Source organism: Tachysurus vachellii, chromosome 14 (assembly GCF_030014155.1).
Source record: "Tachysurus vachellii isolate PV-2020 chromosome 14, HZAU_Pvac_v1, whole genome shotgun sequence".
NCBI classification, from domain to species: Eukaryota; Metazoa; Chordata; class Actinopteri; order Siluriformes; family Bagridae; genus Tachysurus; species Tachysurus vachellii.
The window spans coordinates 16,765,393-16,786,848 of NC_083473.1; the positions used below are offsets into that span (position 1 = coordinate 16,765,393).

At 36.1% G+C, this 21,456-nt stretch overlaps 1 protein-coding gene across 3 annotated transcripts; it reads left to right on the plus strand.

Annotated features, from left to right (window-relative positions):
• The first annotated feature begins 3,560 nt into the window (after positions 1-3,560).
• On the plus strand, positions 3,561-17,909 carry LOC132856725 (von Willebrand factor A domain-containing protein 5A-like). 3 transcript variants are annotated; one of them, XM_060886442.1, is made up of 25 exons: positions 3,561-3,695; positions 4,416-4,486; positions 4,569-4,771; positions 4,892-5,114; positions 5,303-5,469; positions 5,982-6,096; positions 6,311-6,480; positions 6,576-6,664; positions 6,762-6,906; positions 7,468-7,547; positions 8,057-8,171; positions 8,422-8,571; positions 8,722-8,831; positions 9,242-9,459; positions 9,632-9,691; positions 10,669-10,704; positions 10,921-10,935; positions 11,086-11,136; positions 12,230-12,277; positions 12,654-12,680; positions 13,427-13,474; positions 14,458-14,484; positions 14,635-14,774; positions 15,858-15,981; positions 16,159-17,909. In XM_060886442.1, the coding sequence occupies exons 2-25, from the start codon at positions 4,447-4,449 to the stop codon at positions 16,236-16,238; spliced, it is 2,481 nt and encodes an 826-aa protein (XP_060742425.1). In that variant the 5' UTR covers positions 3,561-3,695; positions 4,416-4,446; the 3' UTR covers positions 16,239-17,909. The 3 variants fall into 3 exon arrangements, with proteins under 3 accessions (XP_060742425.1, XP_060742426.1, XP_060742427.1); XM_060886443.1 differs by lacking the exon at positions 13,427-13,474; XM_060886444.1 differs by lacking the exons at positions 13,427-13,474; positions 14,458-14,484.
• The last annotated feature ends 3,547 nt before the right edge of the window (positions 17,910-21,456 follow it).

A 21,456-nucleotide genomic window follows, 5' to 3' on the forward strand; every position in this document is an offset into this window, starting at 1 on the left:
TATTTATTTGTCTATTTATATTCTGTATTAGATTTTGCTTTTATTTCAACTTTTGTGAACCTCCATGGTTTGTGTTTGTGTGTAGAACAGCAGTGATGTAGAATTTACATATACGTAAGTCTGTCTCACAATCGAGGACAACTGTGGTGTTAAAAAAAAAACAGAAATAGGAAACAGGAAACGTTTATAATATAATAGAAAACTTTGAAAAATCAGAATAGAATCTAAATGATATTTCATAATAAACCAAATTAATGAACCAATTTCTAGACAGTTTCTATGTTAAGCTTGTCTTATTCTAATGACAGATCCTTTGTATGTACTTTATATACATATACACTGTATGACCAAAAGTATGTGGACACCCGAACATCACACTTTGTTCATGTGTTGTTGTTTTCTCCAAACTGCTGAGACAAAGTTGGAAGCACAGAAGGGTCTTGAAAGAAAAAAGGGCAAAAACATAGGCAATGCCAAAAAACATTAGAAAACACAAGACAAAGTTTATAGTCCAAAATCCTAACAGGTCCTGCAGTGTTGAACAATTCCTATTCCTTTATAAAAAATCTTCCTACATTTATACAAGGGACAAGTACGTCAGTATAATTACATCAGTCCATGTTTCCTCAAAAATTATTCACGGTCTTTCTGGATTTATTGTTGCATTGATTGTTTGTATTTACTCCTTCATTAATTAATTCCTTCATTCACCATGATAAATGGAGGGAGAATACAGGCTCTTGCTTTTACTCTCCTTTACTGGAGACGCCAAAGAAAACATTGCAAATCAGTGTGTATAAAACACCACCTGACTCGGAGAAAAAGTCTCTGTGAGTATCACCGTTTGGTGGAAGAGTTGCGCCTCAATGGAGAAGATTTTTGTCACGATCATCTAGTAATGGGTTTTCCGAGACCGCGAGAATTAACTTCTCTCCCATGTTGACGTCTACACGATCATATTGCATATTCCGTGCGACTGTCACTAGGGGGCGAAATCCGACAGTCGTGTCCGTTTGTCGTGTGCAGTGTGAAGGCGGCTTTAGCCTTATACTACTAATGGTAGTAGAACAAGTGGTAATAATAATAATAATAATAATAATAATAATAATAATAATAATAATAATAATAATAATTTCTTTTCAATAATTTACTGACCTTCCACAGTATTACAGCTTATCAACCCAGGACTGCTCTGGGTCTGTGATAAACACACTGCAGTCATGACATTGACTCAGAAACCCAGCTTTATGGTGTGACACGTTTGACTTGGGGTCAACACAAGTACACAAAATCACTTCCCACATTTATAAATAACTCGGATTTTATTACAAGTCAAGTCATGAAGCCTTTATTATGTTGGCTTTGTAGAAGCCAACATTCTGATTTCCTTTATAAGCTTATTATTATTATTATTATTATTATTATTATTATTATTATTATTATTCTTAGCCACAAATTTATCAAGAGTAACTCGTCCTAGGGCTTTCGAGCCACATGCACCAAATTCGGATATGTCGTAGACCCTGGTCTGAAGTTTGTTGCTACTACTTTTCTAAGCGATCGGAATTCCGGCATTCCCGGTACGGAAGCTCAAAGTGGCCTTTTTTCGTATCCGCTTCCATTATAAACTTTGGAGGTTTATAACTCGGCAAGTTTTCGAGCGATTTACACCAAACTCGGACAGGTTCTTTAGGACGTTACTCCGGACAAAGTTCCGGACTCGGCGTTCCGACGGAACTTTCGGTTTTCCCGTAGTCGACGATGGAACGTCCCATAGACTTGAATGGGGAATTCCTAAAATTCCTCTAAGCTTTCACACACGCAGCGTGCGCAGAGCTCAGGCACGGCTTCTCTCCTGTGTTCTATGCAGTATAATAATAAGTAGAATCCCATAATGACTGCAGTATTGACATGAAATGTCCAAACCCTCAGTAGCCACTTTTTGCCAAAAGTATTGGCACCCCACCGGGTATACTGGTGACGTCACGTGTAGCCCCGCCCCCAGAATAAGCGAAATCAAAAATGAGCACAATATGGACATGTCATATATCAAAACACTCAGCACAATGAGGGGAACTGCCCCACGTGTATTTTGGTAACGTCACGTGACGTCACGTGTAGCCCCGCCCCCAAAATAAGCGAAATCAAAAATTTGCACAACATGGACATGTCATATATCAAAACACTCAGCACAATGAGGGGAACTGCCCCACGTGTATTTTGGTAACGTCACGTGTAGCCCCGCCCCAAAATAAGCGAAATCAAAAATTTGCACAACATGGACATGTGACATATCAAAACACTCAGCACAATGAGGGGAACTGCCCCACGTGTATTTTGGTCACGTCACGTGACGTCACGTGTAGCCCCGCCCCCAAAATAAGCGAAATCAAAAATTAGCACAACATGGACATGTGACATATCAAAACACTCAGCACAATGAGGGGAACTGCCCCACGTGTATTTTGGTCACGTCACGTCACGTGTCGTCACGTGTCATCACGTGAAAATAAAAAATTTGCACAACATGGACATGTGACATATCAAAACACTCAGCACAATGAGGGGAACTGCCTCATGGGTATTCGGATCATGTCACATGCTCATGTCCGCTCGCCTCCAAAAGTATTGGCACCCTAGCGGTCCAGTAGCTTTCACAATCTTTCTGTCCACTTGCCTCCAAAAGTAACACTAACCCTTATGTCCACTCGCCTCCAAAAAGCACCGGCCTTTGCGAATACTTGCACCGTCAAAGCCAACATCAAAGTTTGTCTCGACGAACTTTACAAATCTAGTTGTCATTGCAGCCATATACTGTATAGCTGACGCAGTTCATGGTTGAAATGACAATAAAATTGTCCTGGTAAGCTTCCAAGCTCATTCATTTGCCTTACTCAATTACAAGCCACTGAATCAGCATAATAGCTAAATATTTAAGTTACCTGCAGGCACTATTAATAAACAGAGTGCTATAATGATGTCGTTTATAAGCTCTATCAGAGTCTGACTCCTCATTTTGTTTTAAATGTAGGACTAGTGAGCAGCGGCAAAAGAGTTGTTAATGTCGTAATGGAAATATGTATTATTATGAATTATGAATATGTAATATAGGGTTCTGTTTATAACATACATATTGTTATCATTTGCTTACTCTGGATCATGATCATGACTGTTTATACTGCTTTTACTCCTCTACTCTGTGCACCTTACTTTTCTAACAACCGTGTTGCTTGTCATTTGTAATTCGCTTTGGATAAAAGCATCTGCTAAATGACTAAATGTAAATTAAAATATCCCATATTCCAGTTTAATTTAGATTAAAGACATATCTCTTTAGTCAGGCGTACACATAATACTTCCCATAAGCTTGTGCTCTAGTACATGCACCATTAAGTGCTTGCTAATATTATAAACAGCAGATACGCTAATTCCTCTCCACTGCTTCTCTCTCTTTGTGTGTGTGTGTGTGTGTGACCTAATTAAACAGACAAGGAAGTAAACTTTGTGTGTGTGACCTAATTAAACAGACAAGGGAGTAAACTCGTGAGGTGAAACGAGAGAGAGAGAGAGAGAGAGAGAGAGAGAGAGAGAGAGAGAGAGAGAGAGAAGCATCTGTGACTAACAGAGTCAATCTATTGCTGCAACAAGTGGACATTTAACTCAACATTTAATTTTCCTTGAAGATCTTTCATTTGGTATGAACCGATTGTATGAATAAACATTTTTAATTGATTTATTCTAACCTGTAATTATATTATAATATGTAATTATTATATATTTTATATATTATATATACTAAAATTATATTGTAATATGGTATTACATATTATATATATTATAATTACATATTATAATACTGTATATAAAAATTATATTTGCTTACTGTTTATAGACACTCTGTTCATAAGCCTTAACAGTGTAAATAAAATAATAGCTTTTTAACAAACAAACAAAAAACTAAGACTAATAAATATGCTAATGAGACTACAATTGCAATACTTATGTCTAAATGAGACTAGAATTGTAATAAACCAAGTTTAAAAGAATTCAGAACAGATGAACAAAGGTCAGGTCAGACAGGCAAATTTAGAGCAAAAAACACAGAGAATTAAACCTCAAAAAAAGGGTAAGGGACTAAATAATATATAAGAGGAAAGACAACAGACAGAGGATTCATACTTCGTTCAGTTTTATTCTTTTTATTTATTGTGGTCTTTTTGAGAAGGGTTTATTCCTTGGTTACAAACCCAACCTGGTGTTTGGGGGACAAATAATTATGTTTTATTACTAGTTTTTACACTTTTTTGTTTTACACTAGCTTTACATGGGAGCTGACTTGATACTGTTGTTGGAGGAGTTTGTTACTTTCACTTTGTGTGTGGTTTTTACACCGCTGACTGTCTTTTCCTTTCAAGATTTTTTTCAAAGCTTCTCACAAAGAGCAAAATGGTGAACTGTGGTCTGTTGACAAACATGAATGAGCCAGGTAAGATTTTGTGCTTCTTCTTGTGAGTGTGTGTGTGTGTGTGTGTGCAGGTAAACATTAATATAAGGTCTTTTCTGTTCAGTTCCACTAAAGAACATCGAGGTGGATCTGCAGGTTCAGGGGCATGTAGCGACAGTGACCTCCACCCTGAAGTATATAAATGAGGAAGATAACACCCTGGAAGCAGTGTTTGTCTTCCCCATGCCTTCAGGAGCTGCTCTTTGCCATTTCAGTGCCAAGATTGCAGATCAGGAGATAGTGGCTGAGGTGCAGGAGAAACAGGAGGTGAGTAAAACAATAGTTTTACCTGTAGATGGGTTAACAGTAATAATGAATGTAGGTGGACAACATGGCTGATGCTCGGTGGGAATGTAACTTTAACACATGTATGTTGTCCTGGGTCAGGCGCGGGAGCAGTACGATGATGCACTGAGTTCAGGTGAACAGGCGTTTCTGCTGGAGGAGAGTGAGGAGTCTGCGGACGTGTTCAGGCTCAGTGTGGGCTCTCTGCCTCCACACCAGAGTGCCGCTGTCACCTTCATCTATATCATTGAACTGAGTGTGCAGGCTGACCATTCACTGCAGTTCTGTCTGCCTGCAGTACTCAACCCTCGCTACACACCAGCTGGTATTAAACACACAAATACACACACAGCCAGCAGAACACAACTTACTGTCACTTACTAAACATACCTTACTGAAATACATCTGACACACTTTACTGTCACATCTCAGTGTAACGATACAAATACCTAGCTAAATGGATCATCCTTCATGTGAATGAATCATATAATCTGTTGTGTGTTTTATTTTCAGGTACAGGGGGTGGTATAGTGTCAGAGATAACATCAAGTTCTACTGGTATCCCCTACTCCCTCTCTTTTACTGCACATATAAACTCTCCAAACCCCATTACTAAAGTGGAGTCCAAATGTCCTCTAGAGCCTCTGATGTTCGTCAACACAGACCACACCAAGGCAAAGGTGTGTGTATATGTGTGTGTGTGTGTGTGTGTGTGTGTGTGTGTGTGTGTGTGTTTGTTTGTGTGTGTGTGTGTGTGTGTGTGTGTGTTTGTTTGTGTGTGTGTGCGCATGCATGCGTGCGTGCATGTGTGTGTGAAAGAGGAACACAGAGAGGGGGAGAGAGAGAGAGAGAGAGAGAGAGAGAGAGAGAGAGAGAGAGAGAGAGAGAGAGCATCTTTAAACCAGCAGGTGTTGTGGTGTGTTTCTGGTATCTTGTGGTTAGTACTTACCAAAATTCTTCAAGGAAAAACAAGCAGTGAAGTAGTGAAGGCTAGCATGTCTGGTCCAAATCCACTTAAGAGCTACTGTAGTACAAATTGCTAAAAATCTAAATGTTGGCTCTGATAGAAGGACACCAAAGGAGGTCTTGCTGATTACTGACTTACTAGTGTGTTCAAACCTTGTCAGATGCCACATTTACTCTAATTTATGTTTATGAAATATGAAGTGCATTATATTGTGTGCGTGTTTAGGTAAGTCTTGGTGCAGGTCACATGTTTGATCGAGATGTCGAGCTGTATCTATATTATCAGAATCCCCATCAGCTCACTGCTATAGTGGAGGCTGGAGCTCCTGCAGCAGAGTCAGGTACAATTTCACAAATCTGTTCCCTAAACTATAATACAAGGAAAAACACACTGTTTATGGATTCAGACAATTTTGAGCCTCTTTGGAAAAGTACTACTGCTAAAACAATAAACACTAGAATAAACACTAACCTATTTTGGTTGGTCATGTGTTAGTTTCTTCTTTTCTTACTTTTGTTTCATTACAATTCTGTTGATTTTTTTTCTCTTTTTAGGATCTCTCATGGGAGATCCAGTGGTCATGGTCAGTTTCTATCCAGAGTTCCCTGAGTCAGTGATGTCCTCCATGTCGAAGTGTGGTGAGTTTGTGTTTGTTATGGACAGATCTGGCAGTATGTCCTGTAATATGCATAATGGACCAGGTGAACGCATCGACTGTGCTAGGGTAAGACAACACTTTACTGAACTGTAACACTTCTTTCTTTCTTTTTTGCCGTGTGAACTAAGAATAACACTGACTGTGTGTAATGATGTGTTTAGGACACTCTTCTCCTGCTACTGAAGAGTCTCCCCATGGACTGTTACTTCAACATCTATGGCTTTGGCTCTCATTATAGTTCCTTCTTCCCGTGAGTTCAAATCATATGAAGCAGTATATAGTTCTTATTTCTGTTACTAATCAGACAAACCAATGGATGAAATGAAAGAATGTTTCTCTGATTTTAGTAAAAGTGTGCAGTACAATCAGGACACAATGGAGAAGGCGATGCAGAAGGTAAAGGAGATGCAAGCAGACATGGGGGGCACAGAGATTCTGCCTGCTTTGAAACACATTTACAAGCAACCTTGCATCTCCAACCACCCAAGACAGGTAACATTATTTTTGCTGTGGTTTATCAGTGACACACACTGGCGTTCATTTTAATGACTTGTTTAGATTTAAATACATTTAGGCATGGCCAGTAGAGCCTCACTATACTATACTATACTACAGTATACAATACTATACTATACTATACTATACTATACTATACTATACTATACTATACTATACTATACTATTTAAAGCTCCATGCTTCACAGTAAGAAATCTGAAGGGTGCTCTTACATTTACATTTACATTTACAGCATTTGACAGACGCCCTTATCCAGAGCGACGTACATGTGCTTAAAGTCCTGCACTTACTGTAAAGTGCTTAAATCTCTAACAATGAATACATTAATGCTGGATCACTAAGTTACATACTTAAGATACCATGAGTTTAAAACATTTGTTCAAAGTTACAATGAAAAAGTGTCAAAGGTGTTTTTTATCAAAAGTGTTTTTTCTTCTATATTCTTAGAAAGAATAAGATTGTTTGTGGCTTGATTATTATTATTTTTTTGTAGGATTATTGTCCTGGATGTTTAATTATTCTCTATCTCTTTTCAGCTCTTCATATTTACAGATGGTGAAGTAGGAAACACCAAAGATGTTCTTCACTGTGTCAAGAGCAATGCTAAATTCCACAGGCATGTGCTGTTTATATCTTAAAACCTTCATAATGCAGACAGTTTATTTCCTGAAGTAGTAGCACTTAGTACCAGTTTTCCTTTCCCCACTTGTGTGTATGTATGAATGTGTGTCCTTGTGTGCACGTGTGCACACGTGCATGAGAGTGTGTGTGGGTGTTAGTTAGCATCTTCTAGTTTAACTCATTTTTGTACATCTGAGAGTTTAAGAGTAATCTTTTCTAGACTAACAGCTAAATTCTAGGGACTTGTATCACAGAAGCAAATATTATTCAGGCTCAAAAATTATTGGATTTTAAAAGAGAATAAAGTTATTTATCAATGTAAATAGTAATGTAATGCTTTGGTGGAGCTATTTATAGTAATATATAATATTTATTTAACATTTATGGATGAAGCATCATGACCAGTTGTGATTTAGTGTTCACTTGTTTACATGTTTTAAAGTTCTCCTCTGACCTAAACGACTCATAAAGGATATAATATAATCCACTCCTTTGTTTAAACAGATGCTTCTCATTTGGGATTGGTGAAGGTGCAAGTTCTGAACTCATTACAGGATTGGCTGAGAACAGCTGTGGCCACGCCCAGTTCATCACAGGAACTGATCGCATGCAGGCAAAAGTAAGACTGGTTTCTGCTCAAATAATATTAGTTAATAGTCAATACAGTGTCATTCAAATGATGTGATATTTGTCATTTATGTCATTTACAGAATAATGTAAAAATAAATAATGTAAGAATAATGTAATAATAAATAATTCTGCATGTTCTGGGTCTCATGTTCCCACTGACAAACAGATGAGAGATTTATTGGGAAATCTTACTACATTTCACACTTTTTATTGAACATGTCTTTCATTCCCAATGCTAGGTAATGCAGTCTCTTCGCTATGCTTTACAACCAGCAGTGACGGATATCACTGAGGACTGGTTTGGATTGTCTTTCTCTCATCTGAGCCCCAAAATTAAATCAATGTTCCATGGTCAAAGAGCACTGATTTATGCCCAGTTGAAAGGAAAGGTGAAAATGTAAACTTATTTCACTCTATGAATTTGCAATGATTTATGCAGAATTTTATAAATGGTTAAATTCAAACATTTGTTTATATTGTGGTTCTCCTACAAGAACATGACTGGATCTTTTAGTAATCACTGTTCACTCTGTCCCTAGGAATGTCAGAACCCAGATGCTAAGGGAAAAATATCAGTGCAGTATCGCTTAGGGGGTCAAAAGGTCACAAACAGTGTTGACTTCTTCCTGAAGCCTGTCGAGAACACAGGGTAAGTGCCTGGTGTACTCTCTAACACTTCTTACGTTTACAGCATTTAGCAGTCATCCTTATCCCATTTATAACTGTGAGCATCTGAGGGTTAAGGGCCTTGCTCATGGGCCCAGCAGTGGCAGCTTGGTGGTACTGGGATTTGAACCCACAACCTTCTAATCAGTAGTCCAACACCTTGATCACTGAGCCACAACTTTCCATATGACTGCATAATAAACCCTGGCTGGGTGTCTTTAGCTGTCATACTCATAATAGTAATAAATATCAGCTTTACAGTACTCAGTGTTAGTTTTGTGCAATAAGATGAACCAGCCACCAGTTTATGGAGGATTTCAGTCAAAACTGTGTGTGTTTGCGTACGTACACGTGTGTGTGTGTGTGTGTGTGTGTGTGTGTGTGTGTGTACAGGATGGCCATCCACAGGCTTGGTGCTCGCTCTCTGATCCGTTCTCTGGAAAGAGACGAGAGGGTTGATGGAGCTGATAAAGATGCTCTGAAGGCCAGAGTGGTGAAACTGAGTAAGCAGTGTGGAGTGAGCAGCTCACACACAGCCTTCATAGCTGTTCATAAGGGCAACAAACAAGCTGTGAAGGGGCCGCTGGTGAAGAGGAGAATTCCTACCCCGGGTAAGTATTCTTCTTCTTTATTTTGCAACTGCAATATAACATTTCTCTACATACTGTATACAAAAACATTACTTTGATCAGCATCCACAGTTTTAGTGCTTTTATGCATAAAAACACATTATACAGAACACACAGAGAAACTAACATCCTGTTTTTCTTTATATACTTACAGTAATGATGGGACGTTCAATACGATTAGGTTCTAGTCCATGGGCTCCATCTACATATTCCAGTAAGTAACTGAACACAGAAGTTAGTAAACACTTCTGGGCCATGAGACTAATAGAATATTGTGTTTTCTTCATCAAATATGTTGCTAATTTGATGGTACAGATTGAGAGTAATTTATAAAATAACATTGCTCAGTGAGTTAGATAGAATAATAAAGGTTAGTGTCCGTTTATATATGTTGTCAGCATAAAATCAAGCATATGGCCATGCAATCTTTATAGACAAACATCAGGCAGTAGAACGAGTTGTACTTAAAGTCTCATTGACTTTACATGTGCACATAGGACGGCTCCACTGACACCAGTCAGTCTGTGAAAATCAAGTTTAAGTGCTGTTTTTGTGAAATAGGAGTATCTATCATTAACACCAGCTCCACCATGAAGCAGTAGATCAGACACAGAGTGGGAGCTGCTGAGATCTAAATTGTGTAATGCATAGAAATCTCCTATCCTATGTTACATCATTCCAGTGAAGATTAATATTAATGCGACAAATTTTTGAGACCTGGATTGAATAAACATGAATCAATGCAGGTGTATTTTATTAACACTAAAACTATTAAGTTTGTCACACAACTTCTATTAATGATGTTAAGGCTTATTGATTGTTAAATATAAATAAAATGCAGTAATATGAACTACTGTAGTATTAGTGTTTATATTAGATAAATTAACCATAAATAATGTAATGAGTATGAAAAGGTATCTCTGTGACTGTGGACATAGAGTGTAGTCTGTTGTTTATTAATCACTATTTACTAGTCATGGATCCAAGAATTGTTTTTGTAAAAATAAATAAAGATAAAAAATTAAAAAAAAAATAAATAAATAAATAAATAAATAAATAAATAAATAAATAAATAAATAGCATTCTACATCTTTAGTCGCATCACTAAAACCTATCTGAGATTAATACTAGCTTTAGTCTTTTTGAGCAAATGTCTAAGTATCCTTGTTTCCTTCTGTTTCATTAAAATAGGTTTCTCTACAAAGATGAAAGGATTTTTTAGCTCTTGTAAGTAATTGAACATTATGCTTTCTAAATGCTTGTTGAACAGACTAAAAGAAAGATCAGACTATCATTCTTTTTCAGTTACTATAGTGCATTTATAAAGATTGTAGTAAAACATTTTTTACATATATACTGAACATATATTTATTTTCATAATTATGTTCCATTAACATATTTCTTAACATTTCTTTTTCACACATTCATGAAATTGTCTTATAGCGAAAAGGGAAAAGTGTGAGTATGCATAAACTTTATTTCTTTAACTACATACATGTCAGGATTGTAAGGCAGTAAAACTTATATTGTGTATCAGTCACTACTCCAGTTATGTGTGTATGGATATTTGACTCAGTGATTCATGTGTGTGTTTGGTTTATCCTACAGGTACCATCAAGTCCCAAGTCTGTTGTGCCACACCAAGTTACAGTTCTTTAAGTAAGTGGAACTCTAGGGGAAGTGGTAGCCCAGTGTTTAAGGTGTCGGACTACTGATCAGAAGGTCGGGAGTTCGAATCCCATGGCCACCTAGCTGCCACTCATGGGCCCCTTAGCAAGGCTCTTAACCCTCACTTGCTCAGCTGTATAAATGAGATAAATGTAAGTTGCTCTGGATAAGGGTGTCTGCCAAATGCCATAAATGTAACTTCAGAAGGTGACTTATTGATGAGAGAAGAGAAAAAACGTGATTACATATTGAAATACATAAAAAAAAAACTTTAAAAACCAAAAACTACAACCAGAGGTTACACCAAGTAATTTGGTCCAGTTTTCAAGAGAGTTATACTGTATCTGTGGCCACCAACAGATGGACCGAAAGACAGACATCCAGGTAGACAGACAGATAGGCAGTCAGAAAGACAGACAGGCAGACAGACTGACAGGCAGACAGACTGACAGGCAGACAGTCACCTCCTCTCATGAGCTCTAGAGATTCTTATTTATAAAGGACTTAGCCTGTTGCAAATGATCTAGCAGGGATTATATACACAATTATATACACTTATTATACACAAAATATAAATATAATGACCCACTAAACAAATACACAAATATAATCTGTATTAACGCATGGGAAACATGACAAAAGAAAGAATAATTCAGCTATTGTTCCCCTTCCCCCAGACAAAACTATAAATGTCCACTGCTGATGTTTTACAAGAGAATGATTGTTCTCTGTGACTATGAACATGGAGTGTAGCCTGTAATCACTAGAAACAAACTCTATACTTGAGCCAAATGTGACCCAGTTTAATAAGCTAAATAAATGTTGAAAAACATACAAATAAATAAAAGCATTTTAAATCTTAATATATTTGTAAATTTTCATATCTGATCTTTCCAATATTTATTGTAAATTGAGGAACTATTGTTGATGGAAAATTAAGTATGCCTAAACTTTTTTCCCTTTAACTACATACATGTCAGGGTTGTAAGGCAATAAATCTCATACTCTGTATCAGTTACTACTCCAGATATGTATATGGATATTAGACTCAATGATACATGCGTGTTTTTGGTTTGTCCCACAGCAATGAGTGATTCTATGGATATAGACTGTGGAACAACAGATTATAATAGTAAGTTTTACATTCTCACACAAGACTCTTATTTTATCTTTACTGTGTCTGTGGACTTTATCCTGTGGTAGACATTATGTGTATAGTCTTTTGTAAGTTTTGTAAGCAAACTTAAAAAGAAGTTTGAATGTTAATTTAAGGAGCCACTACGTACTGCAGTTCTAACTACCTAGTAGACCATATATATAAAACTTTATACATATATATATATATTCTGTTGACAGGCTGAAATGAGATCCAAAACGTACCTCATAAACTGCTTGACCTAAGAACTCTCAAATGAAATGATATTGATAATGCCAGATCGTCTTTATTTATGTACAATTACAATTCTCAAATGTTTGTCATAAATCTAAAACAAATTTCATTGCTTTAGGTTGCAGACGCTCAGATAACAACCGAGGTAATGTTGAACAGTGACTTTATAAGAAATGTATCTTGTGGATGTTGTGTGTGTGTGTGTGTGTGTGTGTGTGTGTGTGTGTGTGTGTGTGTGTGTGTGTGTGTGTGTGTGTGTGTGTGTGCGCGCATGTGTGAAAATTTTAAAGTTTGAAGATGAAATCTCAGACTCATTACACAGGTCAAAAATGTAGTAAATGTCTCACCCATGGGATCCTCTATGATACTCAGATAAGCCCAAAGCATTTTTGAAGTACTTTGGACTGATAAAGTTAAAATGGAACTCTTTTGACACAATCACCTTGTGCCTGAAGTAAAAAGGATTAACATTTGATAAATAACACCTTTCCAGGTTCATTAGGCTTTGAGATGTGTGACAATTCTGAAGCATGTGAGCCATATTCTGTTGACAGGCTGAAATGAGATCTAAAACTTACCTCATAAACTGCTTGACCTCAGAACTCTCAAAAAATGTTTAGAATCTCTGAACATCCCAAATATATACATTTTAATAATTTTGTTATTAAAATATGTCAAATAAATCCAAATATGATCTTTACAATATTTATTGTAAATTGAGGAAATATAGTTGATGGAAATATTAAGTATGCCTAAACTTTTTTCCCTTTAACTACATACATGTCAGGGTTGTAAGGCAATAAATCTCATACTCTGTATCAGTTACTACTCCAGATATGTATATGGATATTAGGCTCAATGATACATGCGTGTTTTTGGTTTGTCCCACAGAAAGGAAAGTTTTTATGGATATAGATTGTGGACCAACAGTTTATAATAGTAAGTTTTACATTCTCACACAAGACTTTCTTATTTGATCTTTACTGTGTCCATGGTTTACTTTATCCTGTGGTAGACATTATGTGTATAGTCTTTTGTAAGTTTTGTAAGCAAACTTAAAAAGACGCTTGAATGTTAATTTAAGGAGCCACTACTTACTGCAGTTCTAACTACCTAGTAGACCATATATATAAAACTTTATACATATATATGTGTGTGTGTGTGTGTGTGTGTGTGTGTGTGTGTGTGTGTGTGTGTGTGCTTGTGTGATAATTTTAAAATTTGAAGATGAAATCTCAGACTCATTACACAGGTCAAAAATGTAGTAAAAGTCTCACCCATGGGATCCTCTATGCCGCTGAGGATTTGAAAATGATGCTAATTGCTTGTTACAATTGTTTGAGAGAGGCTATAAAAAGATATTTAAAAAATACTGCCTTTTGAAAATACTACAGTTTAAAAAGGTCAAGGCAAGTTCTGGAAGAGATAAGAAAGAAAAACACTTTCAGACAGGATTGGCCATATGCTAGTTGCACCATTGTACTCTGCAGCATTGTTTGCATGATCTGCTTGAAGAGTCATGAGAAGATAACAACCTACAAACTAATCAGAAAAAGACAATGTCTGTTGTAAGCAAAACAATACTCAGACAAGCCTAAAGCATTTTTGAAGTACTTTGGACTGATAAAGTTAAAATGGAACTCTTTTGACAAAATCACCTTGTGTCTGAAGTAAAAAGGATTAACATTTGATAAATAACACCTTTCCAGGTTCATTAGGCTTTGAGATGTGTGACAATTCTGAAGCATGTGAGCCATATTCTGTTGACAGGCTGAAATGAGATCCAAAACTTACCTCATAAACTGCTTGACCTCAGAACTCTCAAATGAAATGATATTGATAATGCCAGATTGTCTTTATTTATGTACTATTACAATTCTCAAATGTGTGTCATAAATCTAAAACAAATTTCATTGCTTTAGGTTGCAGACGCTCAGATAACAACCGAGGTAATGTTGAACAGTGACTTTATAAGAAATGTATCTTGTGGATGTTGTGTGTGTTTGTGTGTGTGTGTGTGTGTGTGTGTGTGTCTGTGAATGTCTGTGTTTGTGCGTGTGTGTGCTGGGTCTATTTTTTTAATATGTATATCTCTGTAGAAACTCCAAAGACTCGAAAGGACCCAATGATGGAGCTCATCTCTCTCCAGAAGGCTTCAGGTTGCTGGGAAATTGGTTCTACACTTGCAGAAGTGTTTGGGAAAACAGAAAAAGAGCTGATCGAGAAGATTCCTGCACAGGTTTTTATACATTAAATATCTGTGTTAACATATGTGACCCTAAAGGAAATTTACCATTAACCCCTTCCACTCAGGCAGGACAAAAATTATGAATCCTTTCTTGAGCATACTAAACCTGACTGTATCTACACATGCAGCAAACCAGAAGTACTGGAAGACCACAAAGACTATTTCCACAATTCCAACACCAAGTGTGTCTGTGTGTGTTTGTGTTCCAATTATATGAATGAATATTTAAGATCATTCTTATATATAGATGCATATCATAAACACCTGCACATTCATACAGTTGTCTAATCTAATTAGTTAGCATCTAATCTTATGCACAAAAAAAAACATAAGAATGAGGGAAGTGTTTGATCTCTGTGATGGTGATTGTGACATGAATGTTGGCATAAAGCAGATGGGCTGGTTTGAGTATTCCTTAATCCACTGATCTCCTGGGATTTTCAGACAGAACAGTATGTAGAGTTCATACAGAATGGTGCAAAGGAGAATGAGGTGAAAAGTATCACACAACAGATCAAACCTTTTCAGTTGATGAGCTACAACAGCAGAAGGCCACCTCAGGTTCCTCTCCTGTCAGCCAGGAACAGGATCCTGGGGCTATTATGAGTACAAGCTCACACATCAGAACTGGAACAGTGAAGACTGGAAAAAGACCAGATGAATTTTTTTCCTAATCTCAAACTGTTGAATTTGGGGGAGTCTTTTCCCGTGAGTGCCTCATGAGAGTCCTTTTCTGGGCTAATAGATGTGGAAACTCAACATGATCTTCTGCTGTTGCATCTCATCAATTCAGCGTTTGATATTTTGTGCATGGTGAGATGCTTTTCTGCTGACCACCATTGTACAGAGTGATTATTTGAGTTAATATATCCTTGCAATTTAATCAAATGCCATGTTTGTTGTATAAAAATTCCAGGAGATCAGCACTTTCTGAAATGCTCAAACCAACCCTACTGGTACCAACATCATTAACACAATCAGTCACAGAGATCACACTTTTTCTTCATTCTTATGTTTGAGTGTATGTGTAGTGATGGTGATTGTATGTAAAAATCCTATTGTTTTTGTGTACAGGTGAAGCCAGATGTCTGGGCTACACTTCTGGCTCTTATTTGGTTGCACGGCTTTAAGATCGATGCTCAGGTTGAGTGGCAGTTTTTGGCCATGAAGGCAGTGTCATGGATCCATAGTCATAAAAGTAAATTCTACATTTAAATCATCAATTACGTAACTGTGATATAAAACATTTAAACAATGTAAAGCACTTTTTACAGCTCAAACATCTAAATTTCAAAGAAGCAGTTTTCTGATTAAGGGAAATGTCTAACCAGCACTGTCATGATGATGATGATGATGATGATTGTGTGTGTTTCAGTGGTCAACCAGTCAGAGTGTATACAGGCAGGAAACTCTTTGCTGGGCTGTCAGGTTACAGAAGATGCCCTTTGCCTCTGAACTCTTTCATCCCGCAGCAGCCACGAGAAAGTCTAATTCTTTAAAAAAAAAAAAAAAAAAAGCTTTCATTAGCCTGATTATCTCTATAAATGTATTGCAACAGCAAGGCAGGTTTTATTTTTTTTCTATAGACTGAATTCATTTGGATTTGAGATCAAAAATGTATGAGACAATAGATCAGAATTACAGCTTTAAATCCCTGATATGTCCATTTACATCTAGCTTAGAACATGCTCCTTTTGTTTGAACACATCCATTTATTAACTGATCAAAAATATTGGCACATGTAACTGTCAGGCATTTTGCATTGCCCAGTTAGTTAATAGTACTGAATATCTACTCTTGCTTTGAAAACCAGAGAGCTGTCAATTCGAGAAAAGCAAACTATTTTGAATCTGAGAATAGAGGGAAACAGATCAGAGTCATTGCACTAGCGTTGGGCATAGCAAATAAAACAATTTGGAATGTCCTGAAAAAGTAACCACTGGTGTACTAACAAGCAGATGTTCAACAAATGGGCCAAAGAAAACAACAGTATTTTAAGAGTTATGATGAAAAACCCAAATATGACAGTCAGTGATGTCTGTTCACGGGGCAGGTGTGAATGTATACCACAAGATCTAAACATCTTATAAGCAGTAAGGATCAGAAGGTCAGATTGAAATTCAAAAAGAAGTAAAGAGATAAGTCAAGTTCTGATGCAGTTATTGCAAATAAGGGCTATTTACATTTACAGCATTTGGCAGACGCCCTTATCCAGAGCGACGTACATAAGTGCTTAAGTCTCTAGCATTGAATACATTAATGCTGGCTCACAAGGTTACATTCTTAAGATACCATGAGTTTAAAACATTTGTTCAAAGTTACAGTGAAAAAGTGTCAGGTTTTTTTTTTTTTTTTTTTTTTTTTTTAAATAATGCAAAAGATAGGGAAAGAAGTGCTAGTTGAAGTGTTTCCTAAATAAGTAGGTCTTCAACCGCCGTTTGAAAATAGCCAGTGACTCAGTTGTCCGGACCTCTAGGGGAAGTTCATTCCACCACCTTGGTGCCAGAACAGAGAAGAGTCTTAAAGTAACCAAATATTAAGTGTTATTTACTTTTGTTATTTAAAGACAGTTTTTGACCTGCTATTATACTTTTCCTCACATAATTGGGTGGTCTGCCACCAAAGGTGTTGTGTTATTGAGTTTAACACATCTAGACGTAAATGTCATTAAATAAATGCTGAAATTCTGATCTATTATCTTATCGTATTCCATTAATAACAAAAACAAGAATACAAAAAAAGAGAATTTGCCTTACTGTACAGAACTTTTGAATATCTTTGCACAGATTTGTTTGTCAATTGCAAAGAATTCAGTTAAAATACAACAGTGACATTATGTTTATAAAATCTTTCCTTTAGTTCAGGTTTTAGTTTAACATGCACTGATGTTATCCAACAATTTCCAGATGTATAAAATTTAAAATAGTTAATGACAACAACAATATTGAAGTGAGGGAGTGACAGGAGAAAGAGGGCTGGGCTTTTACTATATACTTTACTTTTATTATATCTGCTAGCTAAAATACTGTATGTTTGCTTTACTTAAATCTTACTTTTTAAGAGCTTATTGTGAGAACGGATACATTCTGTTAATTGGTAATCATCTTAATAAAACTTATCTGTGCATTTGTGTTTGTAATGTCCATTTATTCACTTCAGTGTCAGGGTCCTTCTGTTCAAAATGTTTGTGTCCTCTCCGAGTTTGATTCTTTAAGTAGTTCTGGCAAATTTAGGAGGAACTCCTAAAAACTGGTGTCGTAATTGTAATATTAAGATTTAGATCATTTTTAATAATTATGAATAAAAAAAGATATTTAAAGCATGAAAATTAGTGTTAATTTCGTCAGACGAGACGAGACGAAATATGTTTGTCAACAACCTTTTTTTTCATGACTAAGACGCAGAGGTGAGAGTAAGTCACACATGTGCAAGTCACAAGTAAGTCTCAAGTCTTAACCTTCAAGTCTCAAGCAAGTCCGAGTCGATTTTTGTGAGTGTCAAGTCAAGTCAAGTCAAGTCACTGCTTTATGTCAAGCAAGTCAAGTCAAGTCGTAGCTTGAGTCAAGCAAGTCACTGGCAAGTCATACAGATGTTTGATGATTTAACTAAATGTATATATTAAACAAAGATAAATCTACAGTATTTATGGTATTTACAGTATTTAAAACTCTGTGAGAGTTTTATTTGCAACAAAAAATGATTATATGCATTTATTTTTAAAAGGTGTCCACATACAGGTGAGTTGTAAATACAATAAAAATCTAAAAATGAATAAAAATCAAAACTACAAAGCCTAAGATGTAAATGTAGCTGAAATAAGTCACCATGAAAGCATGAAAAGTTCAATATGCCTCAAACATGGCAAAAGACCATGGAAAAGTATATATAAAAAAGTGCAATGGTTTCTATGCAACCAAATGGCATTTTTTGAACAGGCATTCCCTTTTAATGGGACATGAACACATCCTTAAATTAGATCCTTCCTTTTTAACAACAGAATAACAACAATCAATCACGTCAATCAAAAAATGTAAATTATTGAATCACACAAACCTTGAAGTGAATTAACTATTGGGGGGAGAGAGAGAGAGAGAGAGAGAGAGAGAGAGAGATGATTGGAGTGAATGTAATTTATTAATATTAAAGGGATAGTTCGCCTAAAAATTAAAATTCTGTCATAATTTTCTCAGCCTCATGATGTTACAAACCTGTATAAATTTCTTTGTTTTGATGAACACACGTAGATATTTTGAGGAATGTTTGTAACATCATGAGGGTGAGAAAATGATGAAAGAATTTTTATTTTTGGGTGAACTATCCCTTTAAATTGAATGTGTGTGCGTGTGCATGCGAGACAAGAATATGACTGTGCTTGTAACGCTGAGTTTTCAATTTTTATATTTAGGTTTATGTATTTAGATATATATATATATATATATATATATATATATATATATATATATATATATATATATATATATATATATATATATATATATTACACTCAAAGCCTAACAATGAAGACCAATTATAAGTGATATTGCAAAAAAGCTGACACAGCTGAAACAGTGACCAACCATTTACACTACATAGCACTTGCAAAAAATTAAATTTGATAGAATTGTCACTCAATTGTGAGCGATGTGATCGCATCATCACCCCACCATGGCTGAATACACGTTCAGCAGGTGCACTTCATGCAGGGATGGTAAATAACTCTTACCGCTACCTTAAACAAAGAGGGGAGGGTGTGTCTGTTCACAGCCCAAAAATGCAGGGAGTCCTGTCCATCACAAAATCCCGGTACAGGAACTTTATTTTTGGTTAATTATTGCAGTGCCTTCCATGTTTCGTCACGACTGTTAAGGTTTATTAGTTAGTGCGCGCTCTCCATCTGCTTCAGTGGTGGAACTAGAGTTTTATACATGGGGTGGCCAGGGCAACTTTAGGTATATTATGTACATTATGTATATTATGTATATTATGGCTAAACTGGGGAACGAACCGATCTCTCTTGTCTGATTAATCTGTTAATAGCGTCTAACGTCAATTTATATAGCGACGTAACTTTCGAAATATTTTTCTGGAAAACTAAATCCTGATGTTTAATCTCAAAACTTACCGAAATTTGTATTAGTCTGTTACAGTATTCTTCTCTACCTCTCAACTCTTTCTTGTCATTGATTGATGGATTTGAAATGTTGATTTTTGAAATTTGAGACTTAAGTCTGACTCGAGTCAAGTCATATGACTCGAGTCCCCCATCTCTGCTAAGACTAGACGATGACAAGACTGCACCACTGTCCAAAAACGCTGACTAAGACTAAATTAACATGCATTATTGTTGACGAAAAAAGACGAGACGAAAATGTTTTGTATAAAATAAAAACTAAGATAAAATCTCTCTTCATTTTCGTCTACAATTGTCTCTGCTTTTTCATCAGCTGTTACGCCTTTAAAATATTCACAACGAGTTCGCAACTTCGCGCTGTTTCTCAAGTTACAGGTCCACGAAGCGGATCCCGCTTATTATATTGCTACCTACCAAATAAAAAGAAGTTTATTGATTTAAAAACAATTGTATTGTTTCCGCTAAAGAAAATAGTGCGCTCCGTCTCTACGGCTAGATTCCTGTGTGTCCATGGCAACGCTCTGTTTTTCATGGCAACGGTGTGTTATAGTTCGCAGCTGTTATCAAGAAATAAAATAGTGTGTGCGTAGAAAGAATTCGTCCACATGCCGCTCAAATAAATAAATAAATAAATAAATAAATAAATAATCCTGAGCACAAGTCCACCCCTGGTCTAGGCAGGCTTTTTCAATTATATTTCCTGTCGCTGCGCAGGCTCTTTTATTGTACATGACAGCTTATGTCCCGATGACCGGTCTTTGCATTACGATTAAAAGCAGTATCAATAAAGTAAAAAATGTGATGTGCGGTCAAGTTCGAGTGCACCGTTTAAATGAGTGTTCTCAACTTCTCACTGATACTTTTGTGATTCGCGGAGTTTTGACAAGTTTTATAGCCTTGATGTTGTTTCTTATTCAAAAGTGGTGACAGAAAAAACTCAGCACCCCCAACCTGAAACCTCTTCCCTGTCACAATCACATCATAATCAAAATTAATAATTAGGCTTAAAAGCAAATCTATATGTAAGGGAATCAAGTTTAACAATTACATGCATTGCTCCAAATATCATCAATAATGGTGTGTGCAATATATATATATATATATATATATATATATATATATATATATATATATATATATATATATATATACACACACACACACACACACACACACACACACCTACAGTTTTGATCTTAGGCTTTTCATTAAGTTATTTATTTCCACTATAACACTTCCTATTCCTGATATTATTGCATTTAATGAGGCCTTGTTGTATTTATTCTTACAATAGATTCCAGATGTGGTCAAGCTACAATTTTTTGACTAAAACTAGACAAAAATTAAAAGACTTTTAGTCGACTAAAACTAGACTAAGATACCTTGAGTTTTCTTTTGACTAAAACTAGCCTAAAATGCTGAGACTTTTAGTCGACTAAAACTAAGACTAACAAAAAAGATATGTGAATGACTAAATATGACTAAAACTAACAAGGACATTTGGCACAAGACTAAGACTAAGACTAAATTAAAAATAAGTGA

Coding starts and splice junctions, on each gene's coding strand:
- LOC132856725 (XM_060886442.1), top strand. CDS start 4,447: ATGGTGAACTGTGGTCTGTTGACAAACATGAATGAGCCAG. Junction 4,772..4,891: donor AGGTGCAGGAGAAACAGGAG/GTGAGTAAAACA, acceptor GTCCTGGGTCAG/GCGCGGGAGCAGTACGATGA. Junction 7,548..8,056: donor AGCAATGCTAAATTCCACAG/GCATGTGCTGTT, acceptor TTGTTTAAACAG/ATGCTTCTCATTTGGGATTG.